The sequence below is a fragment of the Epinephelus moara genome, chromosome 4 (genome assembly GCF_006386435.1).
Source record: "Epinephelus moara isolate mb chromosome 4, YSFRI_EMoa_1.0, whole genome shotgun sequence".
NCBI classification, from domain to species: domain Eukaryota; kingdom Metazoa; phylum Chordata; class Actinopteri; order Perciformes; family Serranidae; genus Epinephelus; species Epinephelus moara.
Genome location: NC_065509.1, coordinates 21647081 through 21664293, shown reverse-complemented (window position 1 = coordinate 21664293; position 17213 = coordinate 21647081). Strand labels below are relative to the sequence as shown.

The window sequence follows — 17213 nt, the reverse complement described above, 5'->3', positions numbered from 1 at the left end:
GAGGCGCATATTGTAGCATACTTTTCAGTACTCTCATTTGCCTCTAAGAGTGCCATTTCTTCACTGGCTAATAAAAAATTCTCTTCATTTATGTGATTCTTTGCATCGTTCCAAAAGTTTGCTCACTTCCATCCAGGACATTTGGATGGAAGTATAACTGCAGACGCCCTGACAACCAGTGATTTTGTTAAGTCCAGAGTGTCATTTATCTACAGCGAGTCTTCGTCTCCTTACACCAATTTTTTTTGTGTCATTTCTGTTTCTTCTGTATTTTCTCTCACCGGGGAATGTGCAAAGATTGCTGTTTCTCAGAGTGCCATCAGTCTCCTCTTTTGTCTTTTCCTTCTTCTTTGTGTCTTCAAACTCTAGTTTCCCTGATTCCCCCTTCTCTAGACTCACTACACTTTTTGTTAGACTAACTCCATCCCCTCCTCTTCCCACCAACTCCTCTCCTTTTGTAATCGATTGATTTTCATGTTCAATATCCTGAAACCAAGAGGAAATAGGAGAAAAAGGAGAGGAAGCCAGTTTGGAGAGGGTATTAGAAAGAAGAAAGAAATCTGAAGAGTGTGAAGATGGCAAGAAATATTCTGAATAACATGCTGCTCACTGAAGGTTTTTCCCTCATTAACGTGAAAAGAAAGGACAGAAATGAAGAGGAAGCATATTTTGGATGTTCGGCTTTTAGCCACATTGTTCAGATTCTGGTTCAGTTGAGGGATGTTTTCAGCAATGTGAAAAAGAGGAGCAGAGGAGAGAGGAAGAGAGTTGATGAATGAGGGAGGCTATAAAAATAGAAAGCTGAGAGGAGAAGTGGGGAAGTAAGCAGGAAGAAAAGAAGTCGTTTGTCTCTGTTTAGAAAAGTCGGATTGGCTGTGAATACAAATGTTGTCATTGGTTCGCCGGATCTTTACGTAACGTTACAGTCTGGGAGGAATTTGTTGGAAAATGATAGCTTGTTTTTAGCCTAATTGTGTGTTTGTGTGTGAGTGTGTGTGTGTGTGGGAGAGAGAGAGAGCAGGCGAGAAAGTCTGAGCACACTCCAATAAACTATTAATTTGAGTTTGTGTAGCTTCCCTCAAACACAGCTGCCAACTTTTGTGTATGTGTGCGTACAATATGCACGTGAGCAGTAGTGTGCTGCTTCATCTTCTCAGCAGCACATGTAATATTCAGCGTTACCTGTCTGTTGATGTGAATGAGATGCTGCCTGTCAATCCTGAGGCTGTAGACACGAATACTGGATAGACTTCAGTGGAGCTGCCCAACAGGAAAGCTAACAACTATCAGTGTATCTGTCTCTTTTCTTACTCTGCCACCCATCCTCCTTACCTCTTCCCCCCTAACTCTTTCCATGTTCCTTGTCATCCTCCTCCTTTTCCTTAGTCCTCAGCCTTTCTTGTTTCTTAGCATTCCCTCACTCCCCTCTTCTTTTTTCTTCTCTCTTGCTGTTAAAGGAATACTACACCTGCAAAATGACCATTTGTGTATTACTTACTCACCATCTGTTATGTTTAATTATTGAAGAAAACTTTCTCGCATGCCTCAACAGTGAACAAAAAAATCCAATAACTGAGAAAATTCTTGAACAATTTAAGCTCAGTCAGGACCACTTTAGGCAATGAAAACTTTATTTCCATTTGCAGTATTATATTTGGTGGCATGGCTCTGTTCTGGGGCCTCTCTGCCTTCCCCAGGCCCACACAAAAAGCCTCTTCCACGTGCCTATGTGGAAAGCCTTAACGCAGAGAGAGCACAACTCTCTGCCCTTCCACGTGCAAACAAGGAAATCCTGAGACAGGGTAGACTCACAAGTCAGTCTTTAGACGCTTTGCTTAACTAAAGACTGATGTCTTTCTCCCTGATTTTGTGTTTAGATGGGTGGATGCAATTTCAGAGTTTAAAAAACTCCCTACGTTGCAGAACCAATAGTAAATCCGCAGGGCGGACCTTCGGTGGCTCGCTGAACTCTTGTGCTCGTAAACATAGTCCAACTGCGTTAAAAGTTTTAAACAAAGTCACTGTAAGTCCTTCATTTCCACAATCTTGTGGACTGAGCACATGTTTGATAAAACAGAGTTAAATCTCTCGGCATCCATTTTCAAGCTCTCTGTGTGTTTGTTTCCTTGCGGACGAGAAAAGGGGGAACGCACATTTCCGAGAGGGCGTGTCCTTTTAAAAAATGCAAGAGGCGTTGCTTTGTTGCCGGCCGTTTTCTCCGGTGTGTTAAACACACTTTAGAAAGGAGTGTCCACAGGCTATCAGAAGGCGGAGATCTCTGATTGTATGGGGGCGAGACTAGAGACAGAGAGGCAAACCTCCCTGCCCTTCCATGTGCCTACATGGAAGGCCTACGGCAGGAGGAGCAGCAGCAAAGACCCCCTGGGAACAGAACAGAGCCAGCATCAATGACAAACAGAGATGACATTGATAAGTCAGACACAGTCCTGCATTTGTAACACTGGGTGAGTTACTGATATACAAATGCTCATTTTTCAGGTGAAATATTCTTTTACAACACTGCACCTATGCTTTTCTTGCCTTTGCCTTTATGTATGTCTCTACTCTCCCATTCAGTCCATTCTCCTGTGTACTTAACAGCTATAGATACATTTGGGTTGAAGATTTCAAGAGACTTTACTCAGATTTCAGCAAAACTGCACTGACTTTCTTTCCACTGTTAACAGCTGCTCCAAAAAAAGAAAGCCAAAGAATAACTTGAACTCTCTCCTCCATTAAATCTTTTTCACCTTCAGTCATGTCCATTAAATCCTCACATTTTAAATCAGGTCGACAAGGGACCTCTAAATGACTCTGATCACCCCCTAAACCAACACTTCACATGACTCCCATCTGGTCAGAGATGCAGGACTCTTAAACAGAGAAGAGCTCTCTTCTTTTGCTATAGCAGCTCTGAACAATCTGCCTCACTGACACTGTAGTGATCTGAGATATTTCTGTACGTTGTCATGTGTACATTTTGCGACCTGTATGTTGCTATGTATAGATCGGTCGGTGTGTATATCTGTATGTTGCTCTGCGCTGTGATGTGATACTGGCTGTGAAAGCAAATATTTCTCAAGGACAAATACATCTAAAAACCAAAAAGTCTGTTTCAGATTGCAGTTAGAATGTAAGTTTGTTGATTTATAAACACAAACAAGTAATACTGGCTATAGGGTTAAGGCCCTGACACATCAAGCTGATGGTCGGTCGATGGTCAAGGTCAGGCTGTTGTGAGTGTCTGTTGCCCTAGTTTTCCCTGCTCTGTGGCCCTTGTCGGCTTTTTTTTTTTTTCCGGACAGTTCAGCATGTTGAATCGCGTTGGGAATGATAGTTCAGCTCAGTGCATGAGAAGAGAAACAGAAGTTTGGAAAGTAAACAAACAACTTAAGTCAAGGGGGCATGAGATTGAAACAAACGTGTTACATGAGGTAAGATTACATTTTTAGCCATTGAGCTCTTTTGCAGAAACAGTTTGTAATTGTTTTGGCAGCACAGTGGTTCAGTGGTTAGCACTTTCGCCTCACAATAAGCTGGTTCATGGTTTGAACCCAGGGTGGGGGAGCCCTTCTATATGGAGTTTGCATGTTTTCCCAGTGTCAGCGTGGGTTTTCTCTGAGTACTCCGGCTTCCTCCCACAGTCCAAAGACATGCATGTCTGCCTCTGTATGTTTGCCCTTCGATAATCTGGCGACCTGTCCATGGTGTACCCCCCCCCTCGCCCAATGTCAGCTGGGATAAGTTGTTGAATGAATGAATGAGTTTGTAATTGTCTGTCTTATTGTTTGCTAGCGCACAGTAAACATCTTTTGTTCTTTCAACATCAGGTTATATTTATAATAAACTAACTGGCTAACTAGCGTCTTGAATCCGTCCTGTCTGTCTTCCAATTCCCCTTTTTGATTGACGAAAACAGACCACAGCTGCCTGCTACTATGGAGAGTTGTATCCTCTCATGCAGGCACGGAGCATACGTGTTAGTTTGCCAGCTGTCTTTGTGGTGTGTTCATCCTTTTCACCAAGACAGAGGCGGGGTGAGGTGACTCAACAGTCGGCCTTTGTAGCCACTCGTTCTTTGATGTCGGTCTGGTGTGTCCGTGCCTTAGATTCACATTCAGACTGTGGAGGCTAGACAAAGACTATATTTTTTTTCAACCAAAGTCATAACCAGTTGTACAGTTGTGTTTTTAGAGTAAATAACTTTTAGACTGTTTGAAGGGATACCTGCTTCACAGACCGTGATCAACCAGCTATCTCTGCTTTCACTGTACATGTGTTTAGTTTGACCCTGTTGCAGCAGTAATGGTAGCTCTGACAGGTTAGTGTATATCAGTCAATTAAGGCTAACCCACATGACCTCATACTACTGTGGGTTTGAGTGCTGTAATGCCCTTAGTCACGTACCAAACCACTGATCCGACTTACAAAATGCTAAATTCCCTAAAAATAAGTTAAGAAATTAAAGTACAAATGATCTTGTTTAATATGACAGTCCTACTCTCTGAGTTTTGTTGGGTTAGGTCAAATAATTTTAGGAAAGGTTGTTACAAAGTTTGGTGATTAATTTCCTGAACATGACCGGCTTAGTTGACTTCGCACAGCACAGTGTTATGTTTCACAAATCACATTTTTTTTCCTACCAAAGTTTCTGGGGAGAACAGGCTCATCAAATGAACTATATTTCTCTCTGTTTGTGTGTGTGTTGCTTTTTCCAAACGGGAGCATGTTCCCACTTCAGTATTGTTGTTGAAGCAAAACAGCATCCACTGCTCCTACTCAGCATTCCTCACTCCTGCAGAGGACTAACAGTAATCTGATGCAGTGTGTCTCTAAAATCCACTCCCTGCTCTGTTCTGCTATCTGTTCACCAAGCTCATATATCAGCTTCACATGATGCTGATCAGATCCCAGACCAGTGCTTGTCTATAAGTAGGATGTAGCCTAAGGAGGAGAGCAGAGACTTGGTGGAGAGGAAGGACAGAGAGAAGGAGGAGGAGGAGGAGGAGGAAGAGGAGGAGGAGGAGGGAGGGGGAGAGGGAAATGAATTAGAGACTATGGGGGAAAAGATGAGGGAGGGAGTTTGGCAAGGTTCCAGACCCATGAATAAAATGCATAAAGTACACAGTAAATTTTTAAGGCTGTTTAGTTTCCACCGAGAGGCCAGATTTGCATCCTCATCCCCTGATTATGACATCTTCAGTCAGCACTCCAGGCATGGCTTTGCCTATTTTAATGTTAATATGAGTATTTGTGCAAACTCACAAATATGGATATGCGCGTGCACACTACACTCACACACACGAGCGCACACACAGACACACACGCACACACGTTCAGTGAAGGTTACTTCTGCTGAGAGAAGCTAATCGTGCTGAAGCCGTTCCCACTCCACTTCCTCTGTGAATCAATTCTGTTCCTTCTCTACCTTTTACTGTCACGGACTTCCTCAGGGATCTGCTATCAGATGAGATCTTAGGCCCATCACTTTAAACTGGAGAGGAAAAAAAAAAAGTCGACCCTCTGGAGACCTGGGAGACAGAATGACTGTGAAGAGGTCATCACAGAAGTGAATGGCTTTTTGAAACTGTTCTCAAAAGTAAAGTGGAAACACTGGGTGTTTGTTCTTTCAGCTTTAACAACCCACTTTTGACAAAGTGACCTCTTGCTTCAATACATGCTAGTTTCCTTGTTTGGAGTCTTATCGTGGATTTGATTATGTTGTTTTTTGTTGAACTCAAGTAGTCAAGACCACCTAAGCCGAGACCAAGCTAAGAACAATACCAGACCAGTGTAATTCCCACACTGCATGACGCACTTAGTAGAAAATGTTGATCATGCAAACCATAGGCAATCCTTAAATTGATCTCAAAGATCCTTATTTCTGTAAAAACATCCACAATAAACAAAAGAATTTGCATTTGCATTTATAGGCCTACTGAACAAAAAACTTAAATGCAACACTTTTGTGTTTTTGCTCCCATATTTCACAGGTTAAAGTGAAAGATCTAAGACTTTTATGCACACTAACAAGACTCATTTCTTTTCAATATTGACTGCAAATTTGTTCAAATCTGTGTTAATCAGCACTTCTCCTTTTCCCAGATACTCTATCCACCTGACAGGTGTGGTATATTAAGATGCTGATTAGACAATGATTACTACACAGGTGTGCCTTCAGCTGGTCATCACTTTTATCTTGAAAAAAGACATTTATAAGGATTTCACTATGCTTTTGTGACCATAGATACCACAAAAGTCAGTTTTGCCATGTTTAAGTGCACCATGAAGGATGTCTTGATAAAATAATCAAATGTTACTGCAGAAGTAAATATTGTTTGGGAATTTTCCTTTGTTTAGTGATGTCCCTGCAGTTGTCGTCTTGACCAGTCTTGATATAAAATCCAGAGCCCTCTTTCTCTGAGACCAAGTAAAAACCCTGGTTTCTATGAAAGTACTCTGTTTTGCGTATCCAGTTGTCTGGGACTGAGATATGGTGTTTACATGTGCTCACACATCATTCAATAACTGTTCTCTTCAGCAAAAAACAAAAGCATCTGTCTCTTGCTTATAAAACAGCTCATATTTATGTTGGGTAGCAACATGAGTTTAAACAGCAGGCAGCCCAAAGGCTGGAAAGCATAGAGCCAAAGCAAACTAGACAGGGAATGACTGAAAATGATATATATACTGATTTGCTGATGAAGGAAATAGCAAACAGGTGAGCTGGTGGGCAGGGAAGGTCAGGTGGTTTGAATGGTGAGAAAGGTGTTACTGCAGAGCAGGAGGGAGTGGCTGGATCTGGGAGGACAGGAGAGTTGGTATACTGACAAGGAAATGCAGAGCAGACAGCAGAATGAATTTGAGCTGCTGGAGTTGTGACAGACAGTCTGATTTCTGGGTTCACAATGAGCACAGAACAGTCAAGTAACTATATTGCCAAGTGTATTGTATGTGCTTATTTGTAGTTTTCACCAAGTTGTTTTTTGCTCTTTTCCTTCTGTATTTCCTCATTGACATGTCTGACCCTTCTCTTCCTCTGGGGAGACTGTCTGAACACTGCAGCCTAGTTTAACTCCATCACCTCGCTGCTAAACAGCAGCGTCTAATAGAACCACTCACTGCGACATGGAGGTGTTAGAACACAGACATGCACTCAATTAACCATAATTAAAACGGTGGCACTGCTAAATAAACAGCATCATGTACAGTTTTATAATAAAAGAATCCCATTTTCACTGACAGCTGTTGTGCTACATTTTAAACAGATTTTAATTAAACCCTTAAAAAAACTTAATTAAATGGTTCAAATTTTTGCTTGCCAATGAGCTCCTGCAGAGTGTTTGCAACTTTAAATGGACACGGTTGAAAGACTTCCTTCGCTGTGTGAAACTCACTGCTGGAAATTCCAGCACCACCTCCGACAAAGACGATATGATAATAACGAGAGTTTTATCTCCTTCTAATCACTTTAAAGGGTTTGAATGACATTGGGGCAGTGTCGCAGCCAGCTAAACAGCCAGTTAATGCTTTTGAGATGAGCGCACTAAAATATTAATGGGGGTCTTTGGGCGAGGAAAGGTCATCCCTGAGACTTATATTGAATAATAAGAGGGTTAGGAGTAACCGCTGTGAACCTGAAGTAACACCAGTGAGTAAAAAACAGTGCAGAGTACATCTCAGGCAGCAGCGCCTCAGCTGCAGTCCTCTGCTGGAAACAGTATGTTATCTGATGATAAGAGATGAAACACTTTCTTTTTACACAACGTTTGTAGCTGCAGGTCAAAATGAACTCAACACGGCAAGACGACACAAATTGTCCACATGGAACAGAAATCAACAAGACAACAAGTGTATTTATTCCAAAGGAGCTGGTTCATATACAGCCACGCACAGTTATTCACTTTAACATGATACTAAAGAGGACCTCAGATTGGCTACAACCCATCATTGTATCTGCAAACAAAACATGTTCTCTCATTTTTCTTGTCCATTTGATTTCTTAAAAAATGGATAAACTTTAATTTGATAATTTGCTTGATCCATAGTTCATAGGAATTCATCTCTGTTTTAAGTGTCTGGTTGTCTGCTTAGTACTTACAGTATGTTAATATCAACAATAAATTAATGGAGAATCTTATACATTTAAATGTGATTTCAAGGGGTATATTATGCTGTTCCTTATTCTCTGTCATACAGTTAATGTAAGATGTTCATATTAACTGTGTCCAGAGTTTCAATTATTGAGTTAAATGTATGTAAAAGCTGCTACATGAAGCTCCATGGTGATGTCAGGAAAATGTAATCTGATGTAAGCTGATATACCAGGGATGTATAAAGAGAAGTCAAGCAGAACCCTCCAAGGCTGAAAAATGAAGCCAACATGCCAAAAACTGCAGTTCTTTGAACAGCCACTAGAGGATGGCTCCAGATGCAAATCAATCCCCACAGACCCCCATGTTAAAATGTCCAGCTTTACAGCAGAAATGAACATGTCTACAGCCTGGTACAAAAATAATTTTGGTCTCTATAGTTACTTTTCCCCATCTTGACAACTGTACGAGGGGTGAATTTTTTTTATAACTCACCCATTTACATTTTATTACGGCTTAAAGTTAGGCATAATTAAAGGTGAGTTGCTTTGAGTGACAGGCTGTCTGCCAATAGTGCCCTCGGCTTCTCAGTCAGATCCACCCCTCACTCCTCCACAGCGCCAGCCTCTAGCCCAATATGGTCACTTCTGGCTTCAAAAAAACCAAGATGGCAATGGCCAAAGTGCCAAACTCGAGGCTTCAAATCAGGAGTCCACAAACCAGTGGGTGATGACAGGGCAGCTACCTCCATTATTCTTTATAGTCTATGAGAGAACTGGATACAGTGTTGGAGGGCCCCGTTCATTCTTTGGAAAGTGCTTGGTGGTGCATGAAGCAAAAAAAAAAAGCTCTGTTTTTGATGTATGAAATTACCCAGATTTTCGACATTATGGTGCCAAAATAGCAAGAGCATCAGAGACTTCCACCAGCCGAGCAGCTAACTTATGATTTAGTGCTATTTTGAATCTAACATGTTTCAATCGTGTGGCTCTCCTTGACTTTTAAAAGGTTATCAGACCGAATGGATCAAATTCCAATAATGAAACGAATCATTTTGTGTGGGGGTGTGATGCTTGAAAAAATTTGGGGGCTTTTTTTGCCTTTATTTGACAGGACAGATTTAACGTGAAAGCTGCATAGAGAGTGGGGATGACATGCAGCAAAGGGCCATAGGTTGGATTCAAGCCTGCAGCCTTTGTACATGGTGCCCTACCAGGCTCTATCAGGTGAGCTAGTGGGCACCCCACTTAAAAATGCACTGATTTACAGACATTTCTTTACCAATGTACGTCTGTGGGATAAAGTCTCATAGGTCTCTATGGCATTATGTGACGGATCCGGAAGTTGTGGTTTGGCCTGCGACAGACGCTAAAACAGAGCATTTGCAGACAGAGGGTGAATACAGATGTTCCAGCAAAGACAGTAGGAGGAAAATACAGTGATTTTTGAACATCAAAGTATGTAAACATGTTCCAGTAGAAACCCAAAATACAAGTATGAACCTGAAAATGAGCATAATAGGTCCTCCTCCCAAATTGCATGAATTCCATTAGAGTCAGGAGCTGAGATGGCACTTACTGTTACTCTGCTAAGAGAGGTTTTTCCATCCATCATGACTGAATTTAGATACTGCCTCATTTGGTTATGTGGAATAACAACGTGAATTACCAAGATGTTGCTTCATAAAAATTTTATTCTTTAGATATAAATAATAGCTAGAATATTTAGTAAGTAATTTGAATTACCTAAGGCTAGCAGTGGCTATCTCCCCAGCTACCTTTCTTCTCATGTCTCCTGTTTTTACTGTTTTCACAGAAATCAAACATGTCTGTTTAGTTATTATGGTGAAACAGATGCCAAAAAGTGGGGCTGGGCAATATATTTATATGATATGATTGATGTGAGACTAGATATTGTCTCAGATTTTGGATATGATATCATAAGTGTTGTCTTTTCCTGGTTTTAAAGGCTGCATTACAGTAAGGTGATGTCTTTTTCTCACTGTTGTAGCTGTTCTGTTATTTGCCTTTACCCACTTTGTCATTAAATCCACATTTCAGATGATTATTTATCAAAAATATCAGTGTACATGTTGTGAAAGCATGAATAGTCAACCCTGCAATTTTGTTGTGATATCTATTTTGAGATATTTGGTAAAAAAAATATTGCAATATTTGAGTTTTTCCATGTCACCCAGCCCTACCAAAAAAGTCAGATTCCTGTCGTAACTCAGTTTTGAAACATACTGGTTTGGTTTATTTATTTGCACAAAAATAAGAAATACAAGATATATACAAAAGTGATTTCAGTGCCGGAGAGGAAGGAAGCCTGAAAGCCTTATTCAGATTCCTCCCATACTCAAATAACAGGAAGAGAAGGGACATTACTCAACAAAATAAAACAAAATGAGCAACAAACAAACAAACAAGGAACAAGGAAGGTGTTCAGAACATACAACACCCTGAATCCTAGACCCTCATTTAGATAAGGAAGACCTCCACAACAATGTGTTTAACCTTCTCCTCTCCATCACATTGTAGCACATAAAGAGGCACTAAATTCACACACCTATTCTTCAGCTCGCCTCTGTGCACAACTCCCCTGCCTCTCCCTCACTGTTCCTCCCCTCTCTGTTTTTTTCCTGTGTGCCGTGCCTTAACTCTAAGCCTGTACAATTTGCCCTCGATGTGTTTCAAATTACATGCCACTACAAATAAGGCTATCTCATAAGGCTGCGAGCGCGAGTGTGTGTATGTGTGTCTTTTAGTATTCTGCCACCTTCAGAATCAGATTCCTATTAAATGAATCTCCAGAGTTGAGCTCAGTATTCAGAATGAGTAACACAGGGTTGTAATAGATCTGATAGACATAGCATACGGTGCCATTATCACTGACCTTTCTTTCTTTCTCTCCTCTCTCCCTTCTATTCCTCTGCCTCTCTTCTCTGCAATCATTTAAAGGAAGCGGAGGTAAGTAAATCCATTGTGTTTTTGATTTGATAATACCATTTTGAAAAATACTGCAGCACCTTCCTGGAAGCCTTAGACGTTATAGTGTTTGTCTGGCACTTGCTTTAAGGCATTGTTGCAGAGCTGGAGAGGTGTTGCTGATTTAAATGCACAGCAGGTTGGGTGGCTGGTCATCCATAGCGTGGTATAGTTCAGCATATTAAAATGTTGCTCTAGTTGTTTGGTAGGTTTCATACTTTCAAGTAAACAGGGCCAAAAGTATGTGGACACCTGCGCATCACACCCACATTGATTGTTGATCATCTCATTTCAAAACCATTACATGCTCCATTCTCCGGGCAAGGTTTTCCACAAGCTTTTAAAACCAAAATCTTGAAGGATTTCAACAAAATAACACATATAAGACCCCTTTGTTTGTTTGTTTGTTTGTTTGTCTGCACCATGAGTATTTCTGATTTTGTGTTATCAATTTTTTATTTGCTGTCAGCAAAAATTCAGCATAAAGGATGAAAACAAGAGAAAAAAGCGTCTTCATTCTTTGATTTGAGGCTCCAAAAAAGTTTATTTTTGAAGTTTTATCACGACCTGGGATTCTTACTTGGGTTTAATCAGGTGAAGTCTTTATTATGAAACTTTTTGGTCATTTTAGGCAACTCGAAGTTACTTTTGTATGTTACTAAACTGCTTTCTTAATTACAATGCTGTGGCAACATAACCACTGCCCGGATGATGTTCAAAGACAACATTTCTTTAAGGTAACAAAACACTATAAAGTGCAGGATCCTGGCACCAGAACTTGAGGTTCACGTCCAGACTCCTGTCTTAAGTTTAGGCAACAAAAGCACTTTGGTAAAGGTTAGGGAAAGATTGTGATTTTGGTTATATTTAAACAAAATGATAACCCAAATAACGCTGTAGTCATTATGAGTGGATGGTGTATTGCAACACTGCCTATTTTGGTGGAAAACAACTAAAATGCGTTTAGTATCAACACTTTTGTGACTTGCCAGATACATTAATTAGCAGCATTTCCTCATTATGTTAATAGAAAATGTAATTTGCTCAGCATTATGTTTCACTCAAAAGGTATTTGCTGTCTCAAATTAGTAGTATGTAAATGTAATTTCCATGAGATAGGGCTGTTTATGGAGAATCAGTTCAATGGTTTTGCGATTTTTGCATAAGCAGCTGATTTGTTGGAAAAGGATAAAAACATTCCCTAAACCTGAACAGTGATTCTAATATTTAGTCACCTTTAAAGATGTTATGTATGTGTATACCATAGGCTGTATATAAAGATGGATGACATGACAGCACCCCAAAAGTAAGGTCAAAACTCGATCACCCCTTGGGTCATAAACCCCGCCCCCTCCATGTTAGCAGATGGGACATGGGCCAAACTAAAATAACAAAGTACACAGTCATTTAAGGTAGTTCTTGTGACGCTGCTGTGTTGTGTGTTCAAGTGGTTTTAATCATTATTTGAGGCTCTAAAATGAGTGTGTGGCATCATGACTGACAGCTGTGCGTGCCAGTTGGTGGGCTCGTGATTAATGGCGCTGCTTGTTATTGGGTCAGACAGGTGTATGGGTGGGAACTCGATACCGCAGCCTCACTTCCCGATCGCTTCCACGCAGTCTCGGGCTCCAAATTATGTCAGCAGGGCAAGATGGCAGCTGCAATATCCACAGTATTTTGGCTTTATTTTTTTGTACAATAGGAGGAAGTGGAGACACGTTGGTTGTCCATTTTTATACACAGTCAGTGCTGTGTTTCTTGTGTTGATTTTTTTCTGCAGCATCAAACTATTTTCTCTCTCTGTAGCTGACAGTGGACTGAACATATTCTAATGTAATCGAAAAAAGAATGGACTTTTTAAAGCATGAGAAGTCATTGTCACTGTATAAGCATAAAATAAAAATGTAATGGTCTCACATTTGTCCAAATGGAGCCGGCCTCACTTGGAACTTTTGCAGAAATGACTTTTTGCCACAGTAACATCTTACTTTGCACTTTCACAGCCATAAAGGATAATTTGATAATAGAGACCGAGCAGGGGGGATGGACATAAAATAAGAGGGAAAAAAAGAAGTGAGGACATGAGTGAAGTAAGGACCTAAGGGAGAAGCTAATTAGGTTTCATCTCCTCATTTCAAACTTTTGTATTGGCTCAAATGCCGGCAGTTGTCATTAATAGAACAAGGACTGGATGAGTGGGTCAACTGTCCATTTTCTGTGGACTGTTTCCTACAACTGCCTAATTTAGTCTCTCACTCTCTCTCCCCTCCCTCCCTCCCTCCCCCATCTCTCTCTTTAATTCAATAATAAAGGAGGTAGAGATCCTGCTTTCAAACCCAGCAGGTTTCCTCTGCCTCTTTCTCATAGTGTCACTGACACAGGCTCACTCCCTGCTGACACACATATGCCTCGCTCTGGGCACTACTTTAGATGCAGATGCCACCACTGTCTGTGTGTTCATGTGTGTGTGTGTGTTCATGTGTGTGTGTGTGTTTGTTTATCGGCGTGTATAGCTCACATACCTTGTACCTTATTTGCTACAACTTTACTTTATCCCCCTATATTTAGCATTTATAAGCAGTAAACATTTAATTAATGGTTTAGACACACTATGATGTGGTTATAAGCTGATATACATTTTTAATATGACAGTACAGTAAAACAGTGTTGTAATGATCTCACATACCATCGTAGGAGAAGCTGAAATTGTCGACAAATACAATTTCAAGGGCTGAAGTGTCCAAAACTGCAGTTCCTCTAATGGCCACTTGAGGCTGGCTCTAAAAGCGAGTCAACTCCCATAGACCCCCTTGTTAAAATGCCCTAACTAATTTCAACATTCATGACAGCTGTACAGGGGTGAATTTTTAAATAACTCACTTGTTTACATTTTATTAAGGCTTAAAGTAATGCACATTGAAGAGCAGGGCAGATTGAGTGACAGGCTGTCTGCAAAGTGCCACTACAGCCTATGAGTCAGATCCATCTCTTGCTCATCCACAGCTCCTGCCTCTAGTCTAAATCATGATGGCAACAGCCAAAATGTCCAACTTGAGGCTTCAAAATGGCAGTCCACAAACCAGTGGGTGACGTCACATTAGCTATGTCCATTACTTTGTACAGTCTAAGCTTACAACTGCATTAAAGTGAGTTATTAACCATAAACAGTGCCTTTTAATACTAAATGGGGGGCTGATATGAACATGCAAATATCTCACCCACGGTGCTTACAGTGGAGGCTCAGACAGGATTATGACGCATTGTATCTCCAACGAATCAGCTGATCACCTGCTGTTCTCAACACTGGCTGCTACGTCACTATAAGCTGAAAACTGCCTACACTACTTGTACCGCTTCTTCATATGTTATCTTCTGCTCTGTGAAGTAACCTTGGGTGTTTTTAAAGGTGCCTTTTATTTACATTAGTGTAGTCACGATACTGACATTTCTAACTGCAATACAATATCTTGAACAATATCAATATTCAATACCACTTTTGATACCACAGGGAAAATTGGCATAGACAATTGGAAATTCATTTACCAAATGATAAATATAACAAGGCTTTATACTTTTTTTTTTTTCTTGGTTTGTAGCAGAGAACAGCAGAATGACTGTAATAAACATTAACAGTTATACCCTTATTCCACCCAAAGTGGCGAGGATATGCAGGTTTTTGAAACTCAGGAAAAGCCGCTAAAAATAGGCTATAGACTTCTTTCCCAATGCCAATCGACGAAAGCGGTGTACACAGCTCTTGTTTTGTTTTTTTACTCGTGTGTCATGTTTGGCGTTACGAAAACAGGTTAGTAAACAGTAGAAAGCTGCATGGAGGTCAATGAAAATATTATGGTGGTTACTCTTTTTTATATCTCTAACTAGTTTAGTTCTGTCAAACTCGGTGCAGACTAGTTTGGATCGATGCTTGAGTGCTGCTTGGGCAGATGGATGGTATTTTGTGGTGGCCTGTCATTGCTTCTCACCAGTAAAAGGGCTATGATTAGCGTAGTGCAGCTGGTGCCAGTAAATACCCATGACTACTGCAGATTCATTTGACCCAGGTGTTAATCTCCCATTGTTATTTAATGTTTCCATTACATTGAAAAGCCAGATGTTCGTAGGTGCTAGAGGTTTTTGTGCAGTGGGAAAGGGGCTGAGGAGAGTGCGAGAAAGTGCAGCTGGTTTCAGTGGATCAATACTGCTGAAAATGAGTTTTGAAACCCTCTTGGACAGTTAGAACTGATATGATTGATAAACCAATATTTTTGGCAATACTAGTCTGTATGAAACCTGTAAGCTGATTCCTAGACTATTAACCACCATTTCTTACACCTATATGTGTGATTTGTATGAAACGCTTGTTTAAGCTGTGGTTCTTTTTATAATAGGGGTTTTAATTGCTCTGCGCAATAATAGATGTCTCTAGCTGGGCAGGGAATCCACTCTGAATACAGCCATTGAATCAAAGTGTATTTGGCTTCACAAATCCAAACCTCTTCTCAGCTGAGCTTAGCTGTGAGAAGCCAATTATTTTCTGTTTTAGTATTTGCTGTTGAAGAGGCTTTCTCCCTGACTGTAGACTACTTGTGCTTCTTCAAATATGATTTTGGGAGCATCCCAGCAGCTAAAATGTAACACTACCGCTCCTCTTGTCATTTTTTTTTTCTATTAACAACAACAATACTTCTTTGTGAACTGTTTTTCAGAGCACAAGTCCATTCTGACCTTGACATTAAATGTGTGTGTCCTAGTTAAACCCATTATTTACCAGAGCGTGTAACATTCTTTACTCTCAAGTGTGTCTCCTGCAGGTTTCTCTCGTATTTGTGTATCTTATTTTTAAAACGTCTGTACAAGCTTTTACCTCCCTGTGTCTTTTCCTTCTCTGCTGCAATCACTCATTTTTACAAAACACAAGTATGAACAGAAAGAACTAAAGGAGAGGAGAATGAGGACAGGATTTCTCACTAGTTTGGTTTAGTATTTAGGCTGTTCTCTCTCTGGTCTGAAAAATAATTCAATGATATTCTCAGCATCAAGTTATTTTTTCATAACCCAGTTTCTTGTGTTGTGTTTCCACTCAGGATGACTACTTCAAAAGCTGGGCTCCTGCCAAGTCTCTGGACCAAGGTGAGTCCTGCTGTGTATGTGTGTGTGTGATTCTAATGTTTATATCAATGCACACTGTGTATGACTGAGGGTAGATATCACACCTCGATACTTGTGGAGTGCTGACCAAATAGTGTCTGTGGTTGGCATTAAGTCAGATTTTGAACCTTGTTTTATGTAACCACACAGTATATCTTGATCCAAATGAGGAAATTGGCTAATCACAAACTACGGTACTGACAGAAGAATAATTTGGTGACAAATTGCAGGTATGATGCTTCAGACGGAATCTTCATTTAGCCTCTTCCTGTAATGCACTTATCCTTAATTAAGTCAAGAGGGTCTTTTACTTTAGCCAGAAAAAAATAACACTTCCCACACACAGGCTAATGTGACCATCATTATCACAGGACAAAGACCTTAAAGGACTTTACATTTTCTGTTCTTTTCAAGATAATTGCCTTTAAAAGCCATCACTGAAGCTATTCTTAATTAGTTATGCTGAACATGTCAGGCTCATTCACCCCCATTCAACTTCAAACAACATGACTTTGAGGACTTATAGTTTGAGTAAAGACTATCTATCTTTGTTACACTCATACATCATACATGTGGCTCTAAAAGCTTTTATTTTGAAGTTCTATTCCCTGTTTTGTACAAATATGTACATTGAGGAGTGGCAAAAGATAAAGAGATGAAGCAGAAGGAAACACAGCAGTCCCACGTTCTGAATTCAGACCGTTCTGAAATTGACAAGTTTACTTTACAGAGTACCTTACATCCTCTGCAGTAGTGTCAGACCTGTCACCACCAATTTAAAGCAACACACAAACTGATGCAATAATCTAACACAAAACAAACAGAAAATGCTGAAGTTGCATTTTTCATTTGGTTTGGTCAGCGTTCACACTGCACTTTGTCAAGCACACCAAACATTATGAGCAAATGTCTGGTGGTCAAAATGGTTGTATCCAAGAGTGTTTCTGTCAATCAAATATTTTAGAGGAAGGTGAACAATATGTCG

The 17213-nt window shown here is 40.4% G+C and overlaps 1 protein-coding gene across 2 annotated transcripts in view; it reads left to right on the top strand.

Annotated features, from left to right (window-relative positions):
* The window catches only part of spock1 (SPARC (osteonectin), cwcv and kazal like domains proteoglycan 1), a 152473-nt gene that overhangs the window by 62166 nt on the left and 73094 nt on the right, over nucleotides 1-17213 (top strand). For both annotated transcript variants that reach the window (XM_050042361.1, XM_050042360.1), the window contains exon 3: nucleotides 16165-16210. In XM_050042361.1, coding sequence (XP_049898318.1) covers nucleotides 16165-16210 — 46 coding nt within the window. The remainder of the gene's footprint in view (nucleotides 1-16164; nucleotides 16211-17213) is intronic.